Raw genomic sequence first — 27,988 nt, forward strand, 5'->3', positions numbered from 1 at the left:
TGGGGGGAAAAAAAACTAAACCAACCGGTAGAAAGTGTCAGTCCAGTGCATCTACATGGATTTTTATACATACCATCCACCGTTTTTGAGAGCCTGCTAAGTGCGCCAAGTAACATCCATTAGTTTGAAAGGCCCATGCTGTCACCAGCAAATGCACCTCGCATTAACACTGAGCAGAATGCTGCGAGAACGCGAGCCAAAGGTTCGGCCAAATTAGGAAATACACAAAGCGTCTAAAATCACACTTCCTGTTCGTGGTAGGTGGTCTGGACCAGTAATGGCGTCAACGTGCAGAGCTTTTAGCTGCCTGGGGACAAATCGCCCTTGCTGCCTGTCTTTGTGTGATTACTGTTATGAGCATTTCTCCTTTATTCTGTCTGTCTGATTTTGAATGTAAAACGCCCTGTTCTTGAGAGTACTGAGTGTGTAGTATAGCTCACAGATGATTTGAGTTCGTTAGATTCTGACATTCATCATATCACTCAGTGCTTTTTCTGCTGTGAAAGGGAAAAAAAAATCAATTCCACCAAAGCCTCAGGAACCCCATTAAAACCACTTCAGACCATTAAAAACCTCTTCTCTCTCTGTGTGTCTCCCATCAGGATGAGAGTAAAGAAGCTGCCGATGATCCTCGCCCTCCACCTGAAGCGCTTTAAATACATGGACCAGCTGCACCGCTACACCAAACTGTCCTATCGCGTCGTCTTCCCCCTGGAGCTCCGCCTCTTCAACACGTCAGGGGACGCCACCAACCCCGACCGCATGTACGACCTGGTGGCTGTCGTCGTACACTGTGGCAGGTAGGTTCTTATTTTAACTACTTTTTTTATGTTATGGACTTTAGTGCTCTCAGAAATCGTCGTGTACCATGTGCATGTAAAAAAAGCATAAAGCCAGTCTCTGCTGTCAAACCTGCAGCATCATTCGGTTTGAGTTTTGAAACTTATGTAGTCTGAATAACATTAAAAAATCTTGAAAGGATTTACCTCATGATGTTGGTAAATAAACTCTCCTATCATTGTATTGTAAAACATAAATCATTTGGTCATTGATCTTCTTTTTATTTTTTGATAATTTATGACTTAATCGGCTGATAGGCGCTGAGTGTGTCAGAGCAACCTGCGGTAGTAAGCACCAGATAAAACACATAATGTAAGGAACATCTCTCTCATAGCTCTCATTAACAATGTTCATCCTGTTTTACTGCATTTATTAACTCATCCTGTCAGAAAGGACATAACATGACTGGATATCTGACCTTCCAACAACGGCATGGATGTAGCACAAAGCCGAGCAGACAAAAGCCTTGAAAGGATCTGTGATGAAGTGTAGTTAGCTTCTTTCAGTACTACTGCAGTGTTATTTTACATGTGGTGGCTAAAACTAACAGGATGTAAAACTGACCATACTGTCTGCATCTTCCATCCATCTGTCGCTCCATGTTTATCTTTTTGTCTACTTTCCGTTCATGGTAGAATTGCACAAAATATCAATAGACAACTGTCAGGGGGTCCAGTGTTTTAGGTTCAGAGTGAGCACCCGCAAATTATTGATCCGTTCAGTGCAAGCATAAAAGTGGCAGATTCTGTCCCTGTAGAAAGGCCTGTTAAACCCAGTTAACTTAGCAACACAGACTACAAGATGAATAAAAATGCAGTGTCTGCCCAGCTTAACATACAAGATATAAGATTCAGGATTAACTTTATTGTCCCACAAAGTAGAAAATTTGTCAAAGCTTGGGCTTTGACCCATGCAGAGCCATAAAAAAGAAACAAACATTTTGCATATAAACATACAAAGATTTTTAAGAACACAGAGGCTCCTAAAAGCGCTAAACAGAGACACCTCAATAAAAGCAAAGCTCTGCTGAAATCCTTTCAGTAAAAGCTTTCCTTATCTGCCGCTCTATATAAGTTTTATTGACATTGGGCTAAATTATTTTTTAAATCTATTTAACCTGCAACGGTGGACTCTGACCCTCCTCAGCGTGTAGGATATGGGTTCGCTCAGTAACTATCCTACTGGCTTGCCTTAGGGTAGCGTAGGTTACTGCAAGGATGGATGCTGTCCTACCCCTATAATTTCCCATGCAGACCAGTTTGGACTTTAGTTGCAGGGAGAGGTTGCCAGACCAAGCTGTGATGCCATATCTGATAAGGCTGATAAGACTGCCTAACTTACAAGCTAACTTATCTAGTTTTGTAGATTCAACACTTGGACCAAGAATGATCTGTCTGCCACATTTAAACCAAGAGTTTGATCATCTTATTGAATTTACTAATAAATTAACAAAGAATAATAAATGGCTTTATTTGCAAAGAACTTAAAAAGTTAGTAAAGATAATACATAATTACACAAGATAAATATTTTTATGAAATTGCAGACGATTAACAGGTGTCATGCAAATGTGGCTTGCTGCTGCTCAGTTGAGGTGATTCAGGGATCTGGAGCGTCCCCTGAGGCTGACTAGCTGATGTCAGCTGATGAACAAGCGAGCGTAATTAGTCACTGCATTGTCTTCAACCAGCAGTTGAGTGGGATTTTTATCTTCCAGTGGTGCCTTTCTCGGGTGGAAAAGCATTATATGTAAACACAAAGGTAAATTTAAAATGGTGCTGAACTGTTTTAATTACAAGTTTGTGCCTTTGAATGTCTCGGCACTCCTGACCACAGATTTGAAGATTTTCATAATTCCTCTTTGGAGATTACCCAAACATCTCTGAATCCAAGGTTTAACATTAAATAATGGTGTTTTTATAGCCAATATCTCATGTTTTCTCACTGGCATTGCCTCAACTGTAATGCCTTTGACTAACTACTGTCATAATGTCTCATTTGTTTGTCCTCCTCTCTGTGTCCGCACTGCAGTGGTCCCAACCGGGGACACTACATCACCATCGTCAAGAGCCACGGCTTCTGGCTGCTGTTTGATGACGACATCGTAGAGGTGAGAGATATTTTTACATTCTCGGTTTCCTCTTTCTTTTTGACAACCACATCCAATATAAGTTTTTAAAAAAAAATCTGTTTAATTTTTCAGTGAGTTGGATGTGTTTACATTACAAACTACAAGTACACACATTAAATGCGGGATAGTATTAAAAGATTCAGTATCCTGTTCTGTACAAACACTTCTGAGATACTGCACGCTTTATTTTTCTCCGTTCCACTTATTATATATACACTTACTTCACTGCACATCACGTCATGTCCAGGTCTAAACTTCCTCATTAAATACTGTACATGTGGAGATTCTAATATTTAGGCTTTACCCTTCTCTATGGCAACTCATCCTCACTAAATGAGCCAGCGCTGCTTCAAATTCAAGATAATTTAAAGTACCGCAGATTAGTTTGATAATGAACTTGAAACAGTTGTAAAGCAATACAGAAATCTTGTGTTATTTATGCCGTTTTTTAAATTTTTAGACATTATCATCTGCTAATAAATCTTAAAATAATCTATTTTACTAAACACAAGTTTCAACAGAATTAAAAGACAACTTTGTTCATAAAAATACAGAATAAATAAAAAATTAAACAGGCTTTACATGTTCAGTGTTTAAGTTTTAGTGGCATCTAGTGGTGAGGGAAGCAAATTGCAACCAGCGGCTCACGGTGCATTCACATGCTCATCAGATGGTCCCATTTCCCGAGATGTGAAGACATTCCTCCAACTTCAGTGTGTGTTCACGTGCTCTTAAGTCAGAATGTCGAGTCAACATGAACGCTACTACAAAGATGTTGGATTAGCATTATCAGAGCAAACAACAGGCAGCAAACTAACCGTTATAACCATATTACAAATTACATGTTTGCACAATGTCTATGCAATACGTGATTTTGCACGAATCAGAGTTCTGTATACTTCTGTGTCCCATGCACACTTTATCTTTTTGCAATAAAGATTTAAAGCCCCCCTCCAGTGTATTTTGACATTTCTATGATATTTCATATTTTTCTGAGTCAATTCCTTACAATGTTGATTACCCACATAGTTTTGTCAAATATTTTTTGACAAATATTTAATTTTGTGCTGAAAGTTGCAAAAATTGCTTGGTTGCTAAAACGGGGTTGTGACGTATGACTATAGTTCCATGGGTCATACGTCATTCTCCAAGCTTGCGCAGGCGCACCGTCATGCCTCGTTAAAAAACTGTCACGCCTCGTTAAGTCAGAGCATCAAACTGATAAACATCGTTGTGAGCTAGCTAACCAATTTATCATGTCATTTACTTAGAACTTACAGTAGGTATGTCTCTCTGTGTCTGATTGGCGGAGGCAATTGTATCAAAAGTCTTTACATACAGTTCAACAGAGTAATAGAACCAAAAACGGCAGTTAAAACTGGCTGGAGGGGGGCTTTAAGGAGGAACAAAAGATTCAGATTATTCCGACGTAACATGAATGCACCATCAGTCACCGCTCACCCCTCCCTTTCCAAGCGTGCAGGAAAAGCAACGGTGGCCGACACGCTCGATACATGTGGGCCTCCATTTGTCCAAATTTCACTTCTTACTTCTAATAAACCAGACGACTACTACTATTACCACTACTTCTGCTACTTTTTCTTCATCATACATATTCAACATAGTGACGAAACACGCTCTGTAGAGCAGTTTGTCCATTTGGGCTACTGTAGAAACATGGCGGCTCAACATAGCGACTTCAATGTAAGAGGACCCACGGTGTATGTAGATAGAAATGGCTCATTGTAACGTAATAAAAACATAACGGTTTGTTATGTAAGGTCTTTATACACCACTGAAAAACATATTTATGGATATTATACTGCATTTCTGTCAAATAAGATGTCAAAAGATCCTCCTTAATATTACACACAGGACATATAAAACAAAGCGGGTAAAAACAACACTGGATAAGAATGAACCGAATAAGGGAGCAGAATTAAATAAATTAAGGTGTAAACTATGTGATTAAAGTGTTATCTAAGATTTGAAAGTTATTTTAAAGAACAGGCACAACAGTCCTTCCTGGTGTTTAACCTCAACAATGAAAGTAAAAATGTTCAAACAGGTGTCCGGTGTAAAGAGGCTGTGACCGGTTAAAGTGAAAAATCTCAAAGTAAAAACTCAGTATAAACCCAGCTGACTGTCATATTGCTGTGCCACTTTCAGCACACGTCAGACCAAACACAGATCAAAGATTCAAAAACCCCATCAGCCGTCCAAAGTTTCCCACCGCGTCCAAACCAGACAGGAATTTCAAATAGCCCTCCTTCCAGACTCACAGTAGATCCCGGCTCCCTGAATGTTGTGTCTGGATGTCCTATGGCAGGCCGGTCTAACCTTTACTAAAGAATGAGGAGTTAAAGAGGCTTTAGCGATCAGGATACGATTAGAGAAAAAGAAGGGATGGATGAAAGTATTCATAAAGGAGAAATGCAAGAATGCAAAAGGGGAAAGAAAACAGAAGAAAATGTGGATACCTGCTTCTGATTAGTGTGCAGGATCTTGTGGACAAGATCTGGAATGAGAATAATGTTTAGCTTCTCGTTTGTCTTCTTTCTCCTCATCCCTCTTTCCCCCTAAATGTCACTCCTAACGCTTAACTTGGTATTGAAACTTAAACCAAATGTCAGTTTGATCCGTAAGACCTGGACAGCACGCGGTAAAAATATGACAGACTGCTGCTCCGTCTGCTCCCATCACTCATCCTCTTACTTTTTAATTTTCTGCAATCTGTAAGGTGACGTAGGTAGTAGGTGACGCTGATTAGGAACTTGAACGATTATTTTTAACTTCTCATAAAAGGCAACTAACAAACAATCTTTCACTCAAATAAGATATAAAACGTTGGTTGTCATGAAATTGCTGCTCCGCTGATCCCCTGCAGCTTCTGCTGTAAAAACATCTGCTGTCCTCGCTGACGTGGTGACAGGAGAAAACATGGCAGACCGCACAGAAACAACACATCTGACATACTTTTAGCATGTGAGAAAGCGCTCAAGCTCCCCACTCTCAGCACGCTGCCATCCACGCTGCAGCTGACATGACAGCAGTCAGGGATGCATGATGCACAGTGATGTGATGATTTCTCACTCCAAGTAGGAAAATTTACCAGCAGCTCCAACCCTGCAGCATATTAAAAGTATATGAAATCAGAAGTATAGCTTTACTAGGATGTGGTGAGAAATGTAGCCCTCTCTAGTCATTGGCAGTCAACCGCACGAGTACGCGGCCAAAACCTCGGCATGCTGCTGTGTTTCAGCTGGAGCCAAGTAACCTTTTGAGTTTTGTTATTTTACTTTCGTCAAGCCAAAAAGAACGGTATGCCACAGCAATCAAGCAATCAGCGGTTAACTGGCCGTGCAGTCATGATGGTTTAAACGTTCCAGGGTTTGTCAAGTATAAAGTTAGGTAATAGTTGTTTCACTCACTTTCTGAGACTCTCGTCAGGAGACTTGCAGTGCTGTGTGAAATCAGGCATTGCATGATGGGAAACACAAGTCAGATGCTGTAGATTTGTCACACAGCAAGTGATGACAAGTGTAATTTAGTTACTAATTACAGGGCAATTAGGAATTTCTTTTTTATTGTTCATTACTGGAAGCGCTGTTGTGTTCGTGCCTATAGACTAGTTTTACATATTTGCATGTTCATCTGACTTAAAGGCTCTCTATGCTAACAATACATTGGAATTAATTATTTAATTAATTAGAAGTATACCAACTGAACATTATCTCTGTTGTTTATACCAAATTACATACAAGGAATAGTGTTATGAAATTATTCTGTAAAATAAAGCGTTATACAACAATCTTTTAGTAGATCACTACAGCACTGGCCAAAAACTTTTAACAGTCTACCAAAGAAATGCTTCATTTACAGAAGGGGGTGGGGGGGAGAAGGAGAGGTAGAAGGGGGAAGAGACAGGGGCAGAAGGGGGAAGAGACAGGGGCAGAGGGAGAAGGGGAGGCGGGGGGAGACGGCAAGGGAGGGAGAGGTAGAAGAGGGTATAGGGGAGAAAGATTGAAGGAGAAAGAGGGAGAGAGAGGCGTAGAGACACAGTGAGGTGGAGGGAGAGAGAGAGAGGAGTAGAGAGAGAAGGAGAGTGGAGGTAGAGTGGGGAGAGTTTTGCATAGTAATGCACATGATCAGTTTCTGTTAAAACAGCTTCAATCTTCAGTCACTGATTTTGATTCACATTTCAGGAGATTTTACCAGACCTCTGTTCCTGTTGCCTTTTAAAGGACGACTGTACTGTTGTAGTTATTCTTCCAGGCAGCTGTCGCTTTCCATTCATTTCAATATGGGACAAAAATCAATTAGCAGACTCTTCAAACTTGATTGATCCTTTACAGGGAAGTCGGCATACATTTGTCAGTGTTACAATGTTTAAGTGCTTATTGATTTGAAAATGACGCACTGCATTACATCACAATGATATTGTAACTTTGACAGAAATCAATTAGCAGACTTGTTTTTCACTCAAGCCAAGCTAATTCAATCTGTCTGCTAATAGTAATTAATGTGAAGCCAATCGCTGTCTGAAGGAAAAATATATTTAAATGTCTAAAACACTTGTTCACAAAATGGCTAGTTGTGTTAAATGAGTTAAAACATGCAAAGCTACACGGGCAGAGCTTTACATTTGTCATATTAAACTACCTCCTCCTTTCTGATCCCAGTATGGCTCCAGGTCAGTCAAGATTCTGCTTTGGCCCAATTAAACATGAAATCATTGGAGGGGCGTCTTGTTTTGGGAACTTTGGCCCAATTAAAATGTTTTGTTTTACTTGAAATCTCCCCGGCAGTGGGAGAAGCCTCCCTGCTGTTTGAATACAGAGTAAACCGCCCAGTCACTGTCATCAGGGACCTATTGCATCACTAGTGTAACTTTCCACTATGATGGGAAGGAGGCCCACTCCAACATCTGGTCCACTGGGGAGAAATTGGCCTAGTCTGTTTGATTCTGCTGAGCTTGCAGAGCAGAAACACTAACTTATCTTTTTTTTCTAGGGTTTGTGGAAATGTACTTTCCCGGTCTGTCTGGCTGCTTTGTTTTCTAGCTTTTGTTCTGTTTCTTAAATCTGCCTTTTTACTTCTTATAAGTTAGCTTTTCTTTTTCGGTCTGTCCACCTGAAACTGAAGCTGTCTGGGTGTTTTTTTTCTAAAGCTTTGTAGCCAGTTCTCTTTCACCACCAATCCAAAACATGCAGTTTGTTTTCAGCCCCATTTTCTCCCTCTTTGAACAAAGCTGCAAATGCCAAATAAGAAACCGTCGTCGGGGCCGAGTCTCAAGATATTCACCACATTGATTTTAAATGGAGACTCGGTAGCAAATGAAAACAAAACCCCTCATAAAACAGTTACACAACAAAGTTCAACAGCACAGCAGTGAACTGAAGGGAAGGATTTTATGTTGCGCTAACACAGACCTCCTCAAAGACCTGTCATGTCTTCAGGCATCTTTAAATAACAGTTTACCCAGGTAGAGGGAAGAAAACTTGTGGTCTTGTCTCTCAGTCTACTCAACTTGACAAAATATGAAAAGGATGTTGCCTTGTGGTACCACTTTGACTGCCTGAGGTATGATAAATGTTGAAATGTTGTGCTTTTCCTGCTCACTTTCATGGTGAGGCAGGTCACAAATGTACACATTTTGCACAAAGAAAACAACTGAATGCTACTGTACACTGATACACACAAACTTAGTCATGTTAGTGTTTGCAATAAATATATTTTTCATATGTAGTTCAGAGTAATTCAGAATATCCTTTGCTTTCGTTGGTTTACAGGATGTACCAGTTGTGTGGTTTTAAGGCCTGTGTAAGCATAAGGCGTAGAGAAAGAAATTATTTCAGGTTCCTGGGAAGAAAGCAACATTTGAAATAGTTCAGTATTTTGGGAAATACATTTATGTTCATTCTTTCAAAGAGTTGGATGAAAATATTGATACCACTCTCATGAGGTCTAGAGCTGGTGCCAGGATGTGGTTAGCATAGAGTACACCTACAATCAGCTTTAAAGCTCATATATGGCACACTGTAACGGAAAACAAACAGAAATGAAACTCTTTTTTTTTTTTTTTTTTTTTTTTGGCAGACAACAGCTGAGGGCTGCGATTTACTGACATCTTGTCATGACGGTGAAGTTTGGAAAGAGCAAGGGCCAGCCATTTCCCCTGCTTCCAGTCTTTATGCTATGCTAAGCTAACCGGCACCCAGTTTCTGCTTTGTAGGTGGTAGTTTTATGTCTAACGTCCTGCCATTTATCTTCTTCTCTTGTAGAAAATTGACGCGCAGGCGATCGAGGAGTTCTACGGTCTGACGTCAGACATTTCCAAGAACTCTGAGTCAGGATACATCCTGTTCTACCAGTCCAGAGACTGACCCAGCCAGCGGGAAATCCCCAGCAGACTGTCACTCAGCAGAGGGGGAGGCGCTTATGGCCGCCACCGGCTCCGCCCGGTACGCTCACACAAGTATCCAGGCTTTATTCCCTGTAGGCGGAGCTTTGCACTGGAGCACCACTCGGATCGGTTGGGACTGGTTCAGGGTCGCAGCCTCCTGGATTACGACCATTCAAACCCTCTGAGCCCACACTGCGAAAAGCACCTTAACAAAACAAGATGGCCGAGTCTGTAACACTCGCTTTGCACTGGGGCATCAGCTGGGAGTTACGCCGATCCAAGAGGCTGACATCACCATGTGCACAGCGGCTCTTTTCGGAGGGTATGGCAGTTTGGGAATGTTGAGACGATGCAGAGTAACTAATCAACTGTTTTGGATGAGACAACTTCTGATTGTAATCCACCTCGTCACGGTAACCATTAAGTGTCATCACAGTTTTCTTTAGAGTTTTTTTGTGTGTGTGTGTGTGCGCGCGCATATTATAACGTGCTAAATTAGCGTAACGCTAACACACAGGTACCTTGCGTTCACCCCAAACAAACCCCCCACCAACACCACCAAAACATGTCAGAGAAACTAACATCTGGCTGTTAGAAGTCTCACTTGTCACAACAAAACCACTGACGCAGGCTTTAGCGATTGAATAGCTTGGACGTGGAGCGCGGTGCGTGATGCAGTTACTAGTTTGCAGTGTTTGTATCATGTATCTATGCTAATGACATAGTGTTAAAGGTATAGCATGAAAACCAGCTATCAGAGAGATGCTGGTGAATCTGTTGGACGGGCTCATTGTTGGGAAAACCATTTAAAGAGGGTTTTTTGCTGTAAATATCAGCGATCTGTGTCTTAAAGCAGAAACATGAAGTCTGGGTGAACATCAGTTTGTCCTGTTGATGTTTTTTTTCAGCAGAAACTGGTAAACCCCAAAAAGGACGAGCCTTACAGATCACCAACAACCCTCTCCCACTTTCAAAAAGGCCAGCTGGCTGAGTGAAAGTGGCTGGTAAGAGTTTTAGTTTTAAAGTTACTGGCGTGTGTCGTGCCATTACGGGTCATGTTTGCTGCCACAGCTGAAAAAGTCAACTGAAGGAAGGACACCGAACGAAAAGCGGTGAGGTGTTCAAAGTTAAACAGCATAAGCTAACAAGTCAACCTAAATCACACAGTTTCTTTTGTGGTTTGCCTTCAAAGATTGGTGTCGTTTTAACCTTTTTTGACTTGTTTTAAGATGCCAGAATTTGCACATTTGTGCCATTTTAAAAAGGAACAGATGTGTTTTTCTTTTAAGTCAGTTCTGACATCCAAACTGCCACACTACGTACAGGTTGAATGTTTGTGTTTAGTGTGTCTTATCCTTTTGTTCCTCGTTTATTAAAGCTTTATTTCTGGACAGCAAACTAACACAGACCTCGCTGCAGCTGGTTCAGCACTCATAATATCAGCCACCAGTCCCACGCTGGCAAATTTTGACTCTGGCTTAAGTGTTTCTCCTGCAGCTGCAGCTCTGGCAGGCTGTCAGACATTTTACATAACATGTTTTTCACTCCAGAATCTTAAATTGGAGCCCTCACTAATGCTGAGTGATGCTAACGGGCTGCTGATGTGGAGCGCGCCCACTGTCAGTCAGCGAATGGCGTATTAAATACAGTCAGACTGTTGTTTGTCTCAGCCGTTTAAAATGGATTCCTCTCCTCTGTATCCCTCAAAATCTCATTTAGAACAACGGAAAAAAGTTCAGGATGGAAACAACTTATGATTTAATTTTGACTCATCCAGTTTTAAGAAGCGTTTTATTTTAAGAAAAGGAATTTAATGCAGCTGCTTCTCCAATTTGAACCTGCCTTTCTCCATTTTGTATTATTGTAAATTCAAACCTTCAGTCATTGATTTTTCAATTGTTGTCTTCCTCGGCTCTAGACATGCTGAAGATAAACAACAAATATATGAAATTAAAGAATCAGTAATGTCCCCAATACGGCTGGAACTAACATTTTATTTTTTTTATAATCGTTCTTTCGACATAAGATTTAGTCTATAAAATGTCAGAAAACAAAACATCTTGACTTCTCAGAGCCAAAGGGATGTTTTCAAATAGCTCGTTCTGTCCTACAAAACGGTGCATAACTTAAAAAATTTTAATTTTACAGTGATAGACAACAGACAAAACATCCTCACATTTGAGAAGCTGCAGTCAGTAAATGTTTGGCATTTTTGCAAGTAGTTTTCTGACGATCATGTCAGCTCTAATCTCTGTGTTTGCGAGGAAGAGCCATGTTTCTCCATTTTGATCATCAGAATCACCTCAAAAGATCAAACATTAACATCTGTGGTATTATCCTCACACTCTGGAGGTAAAAGAGTGGAGTTAATGCTTTTTAACTGGACAAACAGGAGCCATTTTAAAGCCTGGTCATGGGCAACAACCTTCCTTTTCTCCTTTTGTTGTTTTTCTTTAACGCACAAACAAACCAAATGTAGGTTGTTGGGTTTTTTCAGTTTAATCTTGTTTTTTTCTGAAGTATGTTTTACACTGCCGAGCTCGTGAGGCTCCACCTGACTGGGCTGTCCCAGATTAACAAGCAATGCCGCACGTGAGTCTTTGTAACAGAGCTGCAGCAGATGGAAAGTGAATGGAAACATGTTCTCTGTAGCCTTTAAAGGTGTTTATATTCTGCAGTAGTTGAGTGGCCTGGGCAGTGGGTCAAATATTATCTGAATGTTAAAATGTACAGTAAAATAAAAACAGGGCTGCTGCTTGACCTATAAACACCAGCTTGAGTTGGTCACGTCTCAATAATCTGAAGTTGCTCTCTCTCTCTCGCTAAAACCAGAAAAGCACTTTTAACGACTTTACTATATTCTGAATTTCTTTATCTCCTTTTTAAGCCCTTCTATTTGATTCAGCTCTGATTCAGGTTGGACATTCCAGGGTTTGCTGACACTGTTGAACTGTTACAAAATAATCTACAAGGAATATGAGCTTGCATGTATTTGAATGGCCACCACAGCACTTTGCCAGTTCAACAGAGGCCTCTGTGTTAGCATACAGGGCTAAAGTTGCCCTTAAAACAGCCTTAGCCCTGATCCTGATCCAGGACCAGGTCTTGCGATGCATCGTGGCACTGCGTTGCTCTCTCCTGAAACTCCTGAGACATTTCAGTCTCTGAGCAGTTCATACAAATTTGTCATGTTAAGAATGTAAAGTACATACATGGTGAATGAAAGGCTTCTCAGCAACTAGGGCTGAACAATTAAAAAAAAAAACAAAAAAAAAAAACATTGCAAATGCGATGTGATTTGTGATATTGGAGGGAATGACAGTTTTTACATAATTAGTCTTATTTTAAGTGAAAAACATTGAAATGTTTATGGTATGATTTTTACAGAGCGCTGTACCGAACAAAGATCTTTCCTCAAGTATGTAGAGGATGAATATGTAGGCCAGGACCTCTCTCTGCCACATGACAATATTTAAGTTTTTTTATTTTTGCCTTTAACAAATATTGCACCTGTATTGTTGTCCATATTGCATATTTCAATTAATTGTTCAGCCCTATTAGCAATTGCAAAAGACATTTACATTAAGCGGGAGCATAGGCACAAAAATGATGATTTGCTCTGACCTAAGAAGTTCTCTGGAAGCACTGAGCTGCTGTGCCCCATTCTAGTCACTGAGCAGGGAAGACATCCTGCGCCACCTTTGGTTAACATGGTTTGAAATGACTAATGGATACAACCTTTCTTGTTCAGGGCAATGACGCACAATAAGGTATTTATAAAACACTGCCAGCAAACCCAGACATATCCAAACTCATAATATGTCAAATTTTAAAGTAGAAGTTAAAATCTGTTTATTAAAGCCACAGAAGTGTTTATAAAAGTTCTTGAACGTCTAACTTGGCTTAAAAGTTTTCAAAATAAAGGAAAGGGAGCGACTTCAGATGACGTGACATGACACTTCCCTTCACGCACTGGGTTGAGGCTTCAAAGTCAGAACACTATTTCCTTTTTTCTTCTCCTGTATGGGCTGCTCTTAAACTCAACTCATCTAGATGAAAGGAAGTTCTTTATGCGCCTTGGCTAATCTGTTTTCGGGGGCGATCCACTTTGTATTTGTTTTTTTTCTACAATATTTGTCAGAAAAAGTAGTTTGTTGTTGCACATAACTTGAAACGCAGGTTATATCCAGATGCCAAATAGAAACTGTGGACTCCTGTACGAGTTGCTTTCATTTGTACAAAATTAGTGTTCACAGCTTTTTAAAGAAGAATTTCCATTTACTCATTGTATAAATGAACAAAAACAAGCACATAACGCATTATTTTGGGGATAAAAGTCCACAGATTCAGTTTGGAACTGTTTATGATTCTGTCTTTTAATTAAATGCAGTTTAATGGAAATAACTGGTCCTCAAAACTGTAAATGTGTCTGTCATCAACAAGGCTCTTTTTTAATTTAAATACTATTAATATTATTGTTATGAATGTTTAACTTCTTTTTGTTAGATGTTTCACTTGTTTTTGATATATTTCACTAATTTTACTAGTCTACCATTCTTGTGTAGGCAGCTTCGGATATTTGAAGATATTTTTGTTTTGATTTGGGAGGATGTGACGAGAGATGTTGACGTGTACATAAATACAGATGTTATTATTGGAATATAAATATTTGCTTGCTTGAAATAATCAGCGGACCTACAGTAGGTTTGAAAATCTCAAAACACTTCTGGTAATGAATCAGTAAACCTGGTGCTTAAAACGAAGCCCCACCCATCTGGCGTCCCAGGCAGCCTAAAACAAACAACCCCAATGTAAATGAGCTCATCTGAAAGGTCACAATATAAAACACAGAAAACTGTCTGATTTCATGAATCTGTTGTAGAAGCTCTCCGTACATTAAACTGCTGCGCAGTTAAAAGGAAAAATCCACTTTAAAGTACATTAACACAAAAAATAAGCCATTGGTGAGTTGTTCCTTTGTCTCTCAACCTCAGTTTTATAATTAATTTTTTTCCTGTGAATAACCAGTCAAAGGTAAACGATATGGTCAACACCTTAAGACGTTTTGTTGATTATCACAATGTTGAGGAGCGCTAGAACACTTTGCTTCCACCCAAAAATTATTTCAGGTTAAAGTATTTCACTATCAACCTTCAGGTGTTTTTTATAAAGTTTAAACAACTTGGAAACTTTCCTTTTAAATATCAGAGTTTTGTACGGATTTTTTTAATAACACCAACAAACTGCCCAGATAAATGCCGATAATAGCTTACTGCAGATGTATTGGTATTGTGTATATTGTATGTCCAAGTAATACAAAACTGCAGTACAGAATAGATAAGTCCCTCCCCTTCCGGTGGACCACCAAGTGACTTTATGTCGTAATAATTAAGGACAGTAGTCAACGGAGAGAGACGACACATTTATTTTTTTTTATACTGTTTGATTGTGTCCCGAATCACATATATGATGTTTGTCCATTTAAAATATTTCGTATGTCAAGGAAGTCACTGTTCAAGTAAAAGACTGTGAGAATATACAATTCTAAATAACACAAACTTAGAAGTCGCATGTGACGTCATAACTTTTTCTCTCAATGAGTGAAGCTAATGATGCTAAAATTGAAGAACTTACATGTGTAGATGATGTGATGAAAGGGCCGGGAGTCGTTGGATTAAGCACATCAGCTGGGATACATTTCTGTGTGGAACATAGCTAAGTTACCTAGCAATGAAGATTAGCGTAGCATAATAGCGCTAACATGTTGGTGACATATCGTGCGAGACAAGAGATGAAGTTGTTCATTGAGCGGTTTCACACAAAACTAAATATTGCTTTACTACAAAATGCGACTTTCTTGACTTCCCAAATTTAGATTGACACTCATCATGTGTGTGTAATTCAGGGCACAATTCATATGGGACAAAATAAAATTGTTGTCCACGGAGCGGAAGCGAGGGATTGCTCTCTATATAGCAATTTAGTGTGTCCACCAGAGAGCACTGAGGAGCTTATTTTTGAATTGTAAAATGTTCCAGTCAACACATACGTTGGTCAGAGAATAACTGCAAATATATATTGTTAGTGGATATTTTTTAAAACTCTAATATTGACTTGGTATCATCCATTCAACATCAGGTGTTGGTCAGGCTAAATAACTTTTTCTTGTATTTAACAGGGAAGACATTGTATTTAACAAATAAGCTGAACATTCTCAAATGTCACAGTATTTATGTACATTAACTGAAATAAACCCCAAATTAATCACAGTAAAAGTAAAATTATGATGCGGATCAGACAAGATCTGGTTAAAAATAAGAAAACGACTTATTAATCGGACCATTCATTTTAAGTTTTAGTAGCACTTTACCTGTGCTAAATTAAACTGGCCATTCGATATTGTGATGTGATTGCTTACCCAATCAGAGTCTTGTGGGCATTGTTTCCCAAACTACGGTGTCATCTGCAAAGAGTGAGACCTTTTTCTAGAGCTCAAAAGTTATTCCAACATTAACCAATCAAATAACACAGGAACAAATCCATAATATTTGACTGATTCATATTAAGGTCCATCATTAATCAAAAGCAGCACATTTTTGTGACTGTTTTAAGACGGTATTATAGGAAGGTAGAAGTGTTCGGTTGGGGGAAATGGAAGCACCAACATGTTGCCACTAAATAACTCATTAAATAACAATAACTGACACCTGCAGGTGGATTTTCCCTTTAAAATTAACAGTTTTAATCGTTTTGTCCTCTGAAATGTTCTTTTCAGGGTTTCTGTCGTCCACATCACTCCCTTCTTTTCAAACTCACCAAGAATGTAAATGTTTTGAATTCAGTGTGTGACCAGCAAAAAGTGACTGATGACAGCAGCCTCACAGAATGGATTGTTTTAAGGATTTAAGAAAATATCCAAACTTACATCAAACCTTGATATTGGATTTGTAACAATTTAAACATTAAAAAAGTAAATTATGTTTCTGCATCAATTTACGTAAAATACTCAAATATAGAACATTGAAAACAGAAAGCTTGCTGTAGCCTACAACAGAGAGTAATGTGCGTAGAATAATAAAGTCTTTGCTCTTATTTTGAAGACAGCCTCAGACACACAGAGGTGTTTTATACTTGTTTTTTGTTACAGCCATTTAATTTGCCATGAAACTGCACGATGTCGTCTCAGTTCAAGCTTCGACACGGATCTGAAGGAACTGTTTTGTGGGTCTATTGCCGCCGCACATACTGCTGTCTGAAGTTCATTCTGAATACATGTAGATTCAGTGAAGTTTGGGAATGACAGCTGGTTCTGGTGGTGTCCAAACTGTTTGAAATAAAACAAACTGGTTTTGAAGATGGAATAATCCAAACTGTCTCCTTTGTCATCGTTTGTCCTGTAATGCCCCCCCAGACAGCAGGTTTACGTCATCTGAAGCAGAAGAGCTGCAGCAATTTTATCAGCCAATCCAGTATTTTGACTGTCCTTCCTGTGAAGACTTAGCCAATGTTCCTGTTGCATGCCACATTGTTTTATACCTATATTAAAAAAAAAAAAAAAAAAAGCCTCCATGCAGATTAAAACAGTTTGTGTGGTGATTAGGGCCACAAAATATGAGATTTAGAGAATAGGAAGATGATAAAATAAATCAGATTTGGGGGAACTAAAAACATAATATTATGAGAACAAACCTATGATTGGATTAGGTAGGATTACAGGTCCAAATGTAGCTAGTTGGGACCAAATGCACACATCTGCTACTCAAGACTGAAAAAAAAAACAGCTGTGACTTCCCCTTCATGTTTTTTGGGGGGGAAAAAAATTATGTTGTCCATGTTTTGATTTACAGACAACAACGTGTTATAATCTGCTAGAAGGATCCTAGAATTAAACATCGACCAGAGACGAAGCACCAGGACTGGGCTCTTTTTTAATAAAATGTGGTCAATTAAACCAAATGTTATTTTCAGTTAAAGTTAATGAGCTGTTGGTCTATAGCATTTCTTATTGTTTTACCATTATTATTTTGGTGACAAGAAATCTACAAAGGAGGCAATGCTATAACAAAAATATATGAAGTAAAAAAATACTTTACTCAAAACTATTTTTTTCCTTTTCAACTTGTCTGTGTAAAAACCATTCCCGGTCTCCCCTACCTGTGATAAGGGCTTTTTTATAAAGCCGCAATTTTGCTGAAACTATTAACTTACCCATGAAGAAGTCTGGACTCATACCAATGCAGTTTCTAGTCCTGAAACACTCACCGTTTCCTGCTGAAAGGTAAAGTGCTGTAAAATATATTCAAAGAATTACACAGACTATGGAGAGGATCCAGCTACAAGATTGATTATGCATTTTTTACTTTGTCAAACAAAGAAATGCTGCAGTTGATTTTTATTGTCTGGTCTTTTGCAGGTCTGTCCTAATCAAACAGGACGGCAAGAATTAATGAATGAAACCTGTATTGCCTCTAAGGGAACAAACAAACAATTAAAACAATGTTATTAAAGATGACAAATGGCTGTAATACTTTATTAATAAACTACAACATGTAGATGGAAGCAATTGAAGTTGAAAACAGAATGAGAAAGCTTTCTGCCTGCGTATTCGGTGTGACATCCCCCCCCCCCCCCCCCCCCCCCCCTTCTTGTCTTCTGACTCGTCTTATTGCTTTTCAGATGCTTGTTGCGCAGCTAAAAGTGTGCCCAAAACTCTTTGCACAGTAACAGTGCATTTCCTCACAGCAGGTTCAACAATAAACAATGACACACAGGCAGTTTGATATTTAATTCTCTGCAGGTATGGTACATTCTGTGGTTAAGGTCTTAACACACCTCAGTGGATTTTACATTATAGAAAAAAAACATGTCACTGACAAAAGGACGGAATATATCTGGTTTTCTCTACAAGGAATCCAAAAGAGAAGACGTTACATGCACCTGCTAAGGACAGACTCTGTGTTTGTGGTGAAGAAATACATCGTTGTGATGTAGGAAAATCTCTGTACAACATGGTTTTCTACTACAAAGAGGCCAGAAACAAACATCTGTACAGTTTCTAGTCACCTAATACATTTATCAATATCATTATATGATGCTATAGATGGTGGGGGAAACAGTTTGAAGGTTAAAGGTTGAGCTGATATGGTGAATGTCGCCCTCCTGTGGTGAAAGAAACGTAACTTTCATACATGACAGTCCTGGAATATTATTTTTCATACTTATGGGCCCTGAAGTTGGCCTCGTGCAATTTGACAAGAAACACATGCTGTAACACCTTTTAAAAACAGACATTAATGCCACCACATTTCTTCTTCAGGTCAAAAGACACTGAGACGTTCGGAGGAGAAATTTGGTTGAGAAGTAGAAGAAATGCAGCCATTGATTCAACAGCACTTCAGCAGCAAGTCCTGCTTCACATAAAAATAGACATTTAATGCTTTTGAAACAACAGTTATATGTAACCTCGGCCAGTGGCTGCAAGATGATTTACTTGATAGGAAATACACAGATTGATAGTTGATACTTGACCTACAGTAGACAAAAGGTCCAATTTAGTAGCCATTGTGGAGCTTTCCATTCATCACATCACACATGCAGATGGAATTTAAAGGTTTTTAGTAATTGTAGGAGTTTAAATGTCCTCCCTTCTCTTCTTTAAAGAATAAACAAATTCTGCTGCAGAAAAATACCAGTAAATTTTTTCCTTCCTTTTTCTTCTTATAATACTTTTTAAAAAACTGTGGTAAGAAGGAAAAAAAATATTCCTTTTTGGTGAAACTGCTCATTTGGCTTCATTTTAAGGAAACCTCTGGCCTTTGACAAACAAACTTGTCAACCAACTTTGGCCCAGTTTTAATCTTTTGATATGAAAATCACATCCAGAGGAACTCCTATGTGATAGAGCAGGGGTTATCAAAGTGTGAGACTGTGGGCCTCCCCTCGGACCAAGATTAGAAAACCGTGCCCGCCTTTTAGATTAATTCAATTGCTGCATGTATATGCAATCATGTAGCAGCTACTTGATCCCATATACATCCCACAATATAGTTAAAATAGCCTAATTTTTATATACAAAATAATTTGTATATACAAAACTGGGCTGATTCCAGCAGCTGGCGAACATCTGTGTGTTTATGTGATTGATTACATATTCCAGGCGTATCGAAGTGATACAGTCATAACTGCCATGTCCAAACTCAAAAAGGGCTGATGTAATCTTTGCAGGACGTGGCGTTCAATGAGTAAAGTTTGGGTATATCACATGACCACTTCAGAAGGTAAAACAGATACGAATATATTACTACATTAACCTGGTGCTTTGTTCATCATGAAAAATAAACTGTGCATCTTGCACTGTGAGCTCAGGCATCGTGGAGTGTTGTGAACACACTGTTACTTGTGGTCTCATCTAATGCTGGGGAGGAGAAGCAGGTCCAGCCTGATCCTCCGATAGTCTACAGAAAACCTTCATGGGCCACCTCCTTCAGAGGATCCAGCATCTCAACTCGAACACAGCTAACTAAAGTGCCATAAATGCAAATGAGTTAATACTAAAATCACACCACATGTACTTCACAGTGAGCATTCATTTGGTGATTTGCAGGTCAAAAGACATCTAGGTTAAAACAAGGCTAACTTCGCTTTTTAAATATTTTTAGACGTTATGTCAAACCATATTTTTTATTTTTAGACATCCAAGTTGTATATAACTATAAAACTAGTTTCCGACAAGGCTCTGTTTGCGATCTCTTAAGTCATAGTGAGAGTCAACTTTAATATATCCTAAGTCACTCAAAGATTGAAATGTGATCAGAGCGTAAGTTTAAGTTTTGCCTCGTCTACAATCCTTTCAACAATGTTACAGTACTGTAAAATATTTTTCCATCCACTGGTGATTAAAACTACACGTTGAAAATGAGGATGTTCTTGTTGTTATACGGCAAAGACACACTATGAAAACTAAGCATTATCTGCATAAAGAACTGACTTGAGGACCATAGTTAAATTAAATCTACATGGAGAAAGAAAAACTAAAAGATGAAAAAAACACATTTAGCCCAGATTTAAAGTAGATTTCTTGACATCATTTGAACTGCAAATCACCAAATCAGCACTTACTGAGTTTAATTTCTGGCTCTGATCTTTGCATTGCTAAGATGTCTTCAGGTGTCAATCTTTCTAGTTGAACATTGGATAGTTGATCGTTGAATTGTAGATTACAGTTACAGGTGAATGCTGGTTACAGAAAACAACAAAAACCAAAAGGAGTCTGGTGTGGTATCAGTATAGATTAAAAAAAAAGTGTTAGTCCATGCAGCTATAGTTACATAGTTATGCAGTTCTAGGTAGTAAAGACGGAGGTTGTGTGTGTAAAATCATGAATACATTATGTACATTGTAAATATTACTGCATCCACTTCCACATAATCTCATAGACACATTCATTTAGTCTCTTCCTTCATTTACTGATGTCGAGTTTTTGTGTATTTCTCTGACATTTCCTTCTCCATTCGCTGGTTTGTTTTCCTCATGCTTTCTGTTTCCCAATGACACATTCATTCATTCACATGCTGCTGTTACAGGGGTGCCAGAAAAGTGGGAACTTCCAAGTGAGAAAATCTGCAACAGTCAGAAATTTAGGATTCCATGTTTATAATCCTAGAAATTGGATCTTAACATCCCTTTTAAAACAGCTTCAAAATAATTTTGATGGTACACCGACTTGTAATAGGGAAAATGGCGTCTTTGTCCCCTAACCCGGAGCACCTGGTATTGCACTATGTAGCGGGAAACCTTTTGCGACAATGGCATAATGGTTTATTGCATCAACATGACTCTTCGGCAAGCAAACTATAAGAAGCAGCAAAGAGTATATATAGGCTATATAATACAATGTGAGCTCTGTAGAAGAAGCTAACTCGGTATTCTCAGGATGGATATTATGGCAGAGGCTGCAAAGAGACCGAAGAAGATGTTGTCAGAGGAAGAGGAAGTGAGAGCGTCAACGAGCAAAAGCGTAGACAAGAGTAAACATCAGACTGGTTTATACTTGTTGGCCGGAGATAACAGAGCTGAAAGGAGGAAACTCCGAGCTGGCCTTCTTTCTGTTGGAGTAGCAAGTCTGTCTTGTGTTGTCAAACTCGCTTGATGTTTGGCTGTGTTGGCAAAGTTGTAAGTGATGTAATCATAACATATGCACATGTACAGCTGTCCTCATTTACCACAGCGTGGAACTTTGAAATGTTGGGGGCGTCAAATCCCAATTCACGGCAAATCTTCCACAATGCTGGTTTAAATCAACAGTTGTCTTTTAAATGTAACATGTTCTTTACCAGTTTTCTGGGGATTTCTGACCTCTGACAGCAAACACACACAAAACCACACACACTCTTTTCCCTCCATGTTCCTCTTCTTCTCGCCCTTCATCATACCATCGTCTCCGAGCTCGACGCTTTCCCAGTGAAGAAGTCCCAGAAATTAGCAACTGGTGATGGTTTGCTCTCCTCCTGCGGAGTCTGTCTCACCCAGATGCTGCTCTCTGTCGACCCGCTCAGAGTGGAGCAGCTGCCGCTGCCGCTGCTCAGGTTGAAGCTCAGCGCCGAGCCCAGCGGGCCCCTGCGGTCCTGTGTGTCAGGGTCCTGACCGTGGAGTCTGGATGTGGAAGACGAAGAGGGCTGGGCCAGGCTGAGCAGGTTGTGGTGGGAGTGGAACTGTCGCATATAGCGGATGGATTTACCTGAGGGCGCCTCACCTGGAGGATTGAAAAGAGGAAAATGTTCAAACCTGTACTTTTCATGCTCAAGTGCCTTTGAGCAAACCTCTTAATCCCCTTCTAATCTTCTAAAAATCTATTTTAAAGATTAAATGTTTCACAAATTCTCACACTTTTCTAAAAACCCTTTCTAAAAATAGATTTTTATATAAAAAAGGACTGTGGTTAGTTAAATGAAGATCAACATTTAAAAAAATGTATTATGTAGAAACATAAACTGCTTAATGTTAAATGTGATTTTTGTGCCATATCAGCCTCTCCAGCTTCTGTCGCAGCTAGGTGGTGCTGTGGCCACATTTATAATCCCAGCAGCACTCTCACGTTTTCAAACATCAGTTTGAATTGTTATATTGTTGTTTTTATTCAACACAAACATGTACATTTTCTGTTAAATTTGCGTAAGTGTACTGTAGTTAGTCGTTAACAGTGAACAAAGAAAGAGTCTTAAATGTTTTCATTCGTTGGATTGTTGATAATTAGTTTTCTTAAATGTTATTTAACTGGAACATGTGTTTCAAAATCTCCATTTTCCTTATAATTGGTACCGAATTACATCATTCTTTACCGAAAACCTCAGAGGAAATATTAAGAAAGAGGAGCATTACCTCATACATACACAATCCTGGTGGGAAAAGAGAGCGATTACGTCAGGAGGTCACTATCTCAAAATTAAAGTGGGAAACTGTTGTTACGATCAGGGTTTTAGAAATGCTAAGGTCATATGTCCAAACATGCATACAGTTCTCTGTTCCTTTGGATATTTTTTTTCTATATTTTTTTTTTCAACGGCGTTATTTATTGTTGGATCTCAGAGTTTCCACATGGTCTAACATCTGTTTTCTAACAGCTTGTCTAAGTTGTTTAATTGTATTTACATTAATAATATTATATTATTTATATTTATGAACTTTTCTTTTCTTCTTAATATTGTTTTCATTGCCTGAAAACAAATGCTTTTAAAAAGGAACAAAGTCAATAACAAATATTTATATCAGCCTTTAAAAAAAACAAACAAAATTAAATCATAAAATGCCAGTTACACTTCAGGTCCCCAAATTCGAGTACCGTATCTCGTTTCCTGTCGCTTCCTGTTCTGGTTCAGCTTAAGCACGTTGAGGAAGATCTCGCTGGTCAGGCTTCCCTCTCCACCACTACCGTCGGGTGGGAAAAGCGGCGAGGGGGGCTCAAGTGGGGACAAACTCCCGCTGGAGGCTCCCACAGAGTCCAGAGACACCCCTGTATCCCGACGACCCCCTGACTCACTGCTGCTCTCCACCGTCAGATGGCTGCCGCTATGAAGGGATAAAAGAAATACACACGGATGATCACTCCCAAAAAAGTAGCCACAGATAAACAAGGCAGTCAAGCCACTTGGGGACTTAATTGGTTATCGTGGTTACCTGAGTTTCCTACGCAGCAGATAGTCGATGATGTCTGGGTCTGTCTGGATCAGACTCATCAGGACCTCCTGCTGCAGCTCTGCAGAAACCTGGAGGGAACGCAGAGGAGCATTAGTGGACAGTAAAAAAATTTACTTTTTTACTTTACTTTTCACACTTTTGTTTATGTTGTTATGCATTTTATCATTTTTTCCTCTTTGACTGATTAACTGTTAATACAGATGCATCTCTCTGGTGGAAAAGTTCGTTGTGAGCACCTGAACCAGATTGAGACATTAAAGGCTCAGGAAACCTGTGCAGGTGTTTTAAGTTAACTAGCCGATTAGAGCTCTTCTCAGGTTGACATTTCTGTATTATAAATTATTTTATTCTAAAATTCAAATGGAGAAACTGGAGTTTTGATGTCCATAATCATCAAGATTAAAACAAGGCTTGAACTATTTCACTTTGTTTAATCTTTTTGAGTTAAAATACAGAAAAATAATATATATATGTATATATAATTTTTTGAGATGCACCTGTATTTTAATAAATGTACACTTACTTTAAACTAAACTTACTCTAAACTTCAATGTTTTAAATGAAAATACAACATGCAAAAATACTCTATTAACAGGTAAATTCACAACCGATTAGCATAACTGGGACATTGTTTTTTGAAAGAAGTATTGCTGTCGAGTGTTTCAGTGCTTTGAGCACCAGCAATAACATTTAATTCATCCCCATGTTAAGAAGCAGATCTCTCCAAAACTATTTGCATGACTAGATACCAATTGGGTGAACTGGCCCTTTAATACTAGTAACACCTTTGAGAATAATTTGTTGTTTATAGGTAAAGTAGGCAGCGTGTTTTTGAAAGATTCCAGAAAAAAAGTGCAATGACAAGATTTGAAGGCTGAATATGCCTATCTGCCGTACCGTGAAGAGCCTCCTGTAGTTCTGTATGAGCACCAGGGTCACGCTGATGATCGCCGTGCTGTCCTCGATCCCCATAGCGTAGATTTGAGGACTCGCATCTCCTCCTTCCCTCTGCAGCAGGTTTGGCCCAAAGATCACCGCCAGGTTCGCAGCTGTCATCTTGTTACCGGGGATCTGAACGGAGAGGAGAGGAGAAATAGAAAGAAAATGTGTGATAATCGACCTTTTCGAGGTGAAGGGCAGAGGTAGATAATGTGAAATAGTTAATTGCTCAGGCCATTTAAAATATGTTGAGTTCAATTAGCTGTTCAAATCATACACCATTTTTTTGTCATTGGCTCTCAACCAGTGGTCACAACTTAACTCTCAGGGCCACTATATATTCGCACTATAAAACTAGGGGGCTTACAAGAGGCAGATAAATAAAGATCAAAACTGGGGCAGAATAGTTCCTGGTAAAGCTCTTAAAGATGCTGCATCCTAAACTTCCCATAATGCAACTCACTAGCATCTTTTTAGTTTGTTAAACAGGCCTTTTTCTCGTTGTGAGCAGTCACCGACCTACCTCCTCGTCATTTGTTCCAATGCTGTCCTGGGCGAAGCTCTGCACAGTGTGTAGCAGGCTGAGGAGTCGCAGCAGGGTGTCACAGTTACAGGGAGGGAGCAGGTAGAGGAGGTGCTGCAAGTACTGAATCTGGTCTGCTCCCCTCAGTACTACATAAGGCACAGAGAGGCCGGTTAGTACAGGTGTTACAGCTGCTTAGTCACTGTCTGTGTGTGTGTGTGTGTGTGTGTGTGTGCGTGTGCGTGTGTTTGCGTACGGTTGGCGTGCAGGAAGGCAGGGTAGAGCTCTCTGGGCAGCAGAGGATCAGGCATGTCTCTGAGAAACTCTTTGAGCAGCGCTGCCACGTCATGGACGCTCTGCTCCTCATCCAGCTGGACGTCCACCCCTACATCGAAGTCCTCCCGCAGCTGAGTAGCACACAAACACACCGAGAGGACAAACAGGGGTCACTCTCTCCCGATGGACACGATTTCTCAAAAACAGGATGTCACACATCATCAGCTTTTCACTTGAAGATTATTTTTATAATTCAGTGTACAGTACAGACTGACAGGAAAACCCAGGCAGTGGGAAAATTCACACTGAGCTCCCCCAATCGTATTATTGATCTGTGCTACTCAGACATCAGTGGATTATGATATAAGTATTTTGTTGGTTTTCTACTCTGGTCCTGAGCAGTGTTGGAATGTAATTAAGTCTACTAGTCTAATCTACTTCAAGTCCTGTACTTAGGTACAAATTTGTACGTGTACTTTACTTGAGTATTTCCACTTTATGCAACTTTATACTTCTACTCCACTATCTTTTATATTGTAATTTTTATTCTACATTTGTCTGACAGTTTTAGTTACTAGTTACTTTTATGATTTCATACCCTTCCTGTTCAGTGAAAACCATGCACCTTATTCATCATATAAATACTCCCCCTTTTTAAGTTAAATAAACTATTTAAAGCCCCCTTTGGTTCAGCTGGAAAATTCATCATCACAAAGCTGAAAACAGGGCTGTTTCTCACATATGATGTTACTGTAACTACTCAACTGGATATAAAGAAGTTAAATGCAACATACACATTAATGCAGCAGTAATATTAATCCAGAAACATCAGATATAATAGAAAAACTCTGACAGGGAACATTTTAACGTACAATGAGTACTTTTTTTAAATTTTTAAATGTTTCTGATAATATACATATTTTAACTTAAATAAGGTTTTGAATGCTGTCTTTTATTGTCACAGTGTGGTATTAGTACTTTTACTTGGCTAAGTAAAGGATCTGGATACTTCTTTCACTACTGAGCTTTTAAAAACAGTATCACAAATGAGAGTGTCCTCCAGCCCACTTGATGTAATACCTACAGAGTTTTTACTGAAAGTAATAGATGATGTTGGGGCACATCTCTGTTTTCAACAGCTCCCTATCTACTGGTTGTGTCCCTGATTATTTTAAAACGGCTTGCGTGAACCCACTTTTAAAGAAACCTGGTTTAGATCCCTCCCTCCCACAAAACTTTAGACCAATTTCAAAACTGCCTTTTATTGCAACGATTCTAGAAAGAATTGTGTCCAAACAGCTGCTCACTGTACTGGAAAATAACAAATTATTTGAACGGTTTCAATCTGGTTTCAGGAAGTACCACAGCGCTGAGACTGCCCTGCTTAAAGTCACCAATGACCTTTTAATGTCTGCTGATGAAGGTATGTGCTCAGTCCTAGTACTCCTGGACCTTAGCGCTGCTTTTGACACCATTGATCACAACATCATGTTAGACAGACTGAGGCACTGGGTGGGGATCTCTGGTACTGCCCTAGAATGGTTTTCATCCTACCTGTCAAATAGGAAGTTTTGCGTGTCTGCAAACAACTGTCTCTTCATTCTGTCCAGTTAAATATGGTGTGCCTCAGGGGTCGGTCTTAGGACCCATTTTGTTTTCCTTGTATCTGCTTCCCCTTGGAAGGGGCATGGCATTTCTTTTCATATTTATGCTGATGACACACAAATATACTTGCCCGTCAGATCCACAGACCCTGGAATGCTGAGTTCACTTAACAACTGCCTTTCTGAAGTTAAGAAATGGATGTCAAATAATTTCCTCCAGCTGAACTCAGACAAAACAGAAATCCTGGTCATTGGGTCCCAGCAGATGGCAAAACAAATACTGCCATCCACTGGTTCCCTAGTAAATCACATTAAGCCTGTTGCAAAGAACCTTGGTCTCTGGTTTGATAGTAATTTAAATTTCGAGCAGCACACCACAAACCTTGTTCAATCATGTTTTTATCAACTTAGAAATATAGCAAAAATTTGATCTGTTAACTTTTAAGGACACCGAGACCATTTTACACGCCTTCATCTCATCACACCTGGATTATTGCAACAGCCTTTTCACTTGTTTAACCCAAAAATCTTTTGATCGACTCCAGACTGTCCAGAACTCAGCTGCCAGGCTTTTAACCAGAGAACCAAAGAAAACGTTACTCCTATTTTAGCTTCATTACACTGGCTCCCAGTATGTTTTAGAACTGACTTTAAAATTTTATTGATCACTTTTAAAGCTCTTCATGGCCTCTCGCCTTGTTATATTTCTGAACTTTTAGTCCCATTCACACCAGCACGTACCTTGAGATCCTCGGGCAGAGGTCTGTTGTCTGTTCCAGAGTCTCGACTGAAAACTAAAGGGGACAGAGCGTTTGCTGTCAGGGCCCCGAGGCTCTGGAACAGCCTGCCTGAGGAAATCAGGTCAGCTGAGTCAGTGAACTCTTTTAAGTCCCTTCTTAAAACATACTTTTATAGGAGAGCCTTTCCCGATCTTATTTGACTTTATTTTATCCCTTTTATTTTATTCTATTTTACTAATTTTATATTTATCTTAAATGTGTATTTTAGTCTTTTCAATGTTTTCATGCTTTTATCTTGTATTGTTTTTGTATTATTGTCTCTTGGGTATTATTGTCTT

General features: G+C 39.3%; 2 protein-coding genes across 4 annotated transcripts in view; one reads left to right on the forward strand and one right to left on the reverse strand.

The window, feature by feature from the left end:
- The window catches only part of usp12b (ubiquitin specific peptidase 12b), a 29,421-nt gene extending 12,676 nt beyond the window's left edge, over positions 1–16,745 (forward strand). For all 3 annotated transcript variants that reach the window (XM_046064549.1, XM_046064548.1, XM_046064550.1), the window contains exons 9-11: positions 603–800; positions 2,870–2,948; positions 9,254–16,745. In XM_046064549.1, the coding sequence (XP_045920505.1) occupies positions 603–800; positions 2,870–2,948; positions 9,254–9,355 (379 nt within the window). In that variant the 3' untranslated portion in view covers positions 9,356–16,745. The remainder of the gene's footprint in view (positions 1–602; positions 801–2,869; positions 2,949–9,253) is intronic.
- A 1,396-nt stretch (positions 16,746–18,141) lies between these two features.
- arhgap36 (Rho GTPase activating protein 36) overlaps positions 18,142–27,988 on the reverse strand; it is a 53,439-nt gene continuing 43,592 nt past the window's right edge. The window contains exons 7-12 of the mRNA XM_046064908.1: positions 25,287–25,437; positions 25,031–25,179; positions 24,466–24,639; positions 23,548–23,636; positions 23,213–23,439; positions 18,142–22,126 (exon numbers count right to left, since the gene is read on the reverse strand). Coding sequence (XP_045920864.1) covers positions 21,801–22,126; positions 23,213–23,439; positions 23,548–23,636; positions 24,466–24,639; positions 25,031–25,179; positions 25,287–25,437 — 1,116 coding nt within the window. The 3' untranslated portion in view covers positions 18,142–21,800. The remainder of the gene's footprint in view (positions 22,127–23,212; positions 23,440–23,547; positions 23,637–24,465; positions 24,640–25,030; positions 25,180–25,286; positions 25,438–27,988) is intronic.

The sequence above is a fragment of the Micropterus dolomieu genome, linkage group LG12 (assembly GCF_021292245.1).
Source record: "Micropterus dolomieu isolate WLL.071019.BEF.003 ecotype Adirondacks linkage group LG12, ASM2129224v1, whole genome shotgun sequence".
Classification (NCBI taxonomy): Eukaryota; Metazoa; Chordata; class Actinopteri; order Centrarchiformes; family Centrarchidae; genus Micropterus; species Micropterus dolomieu.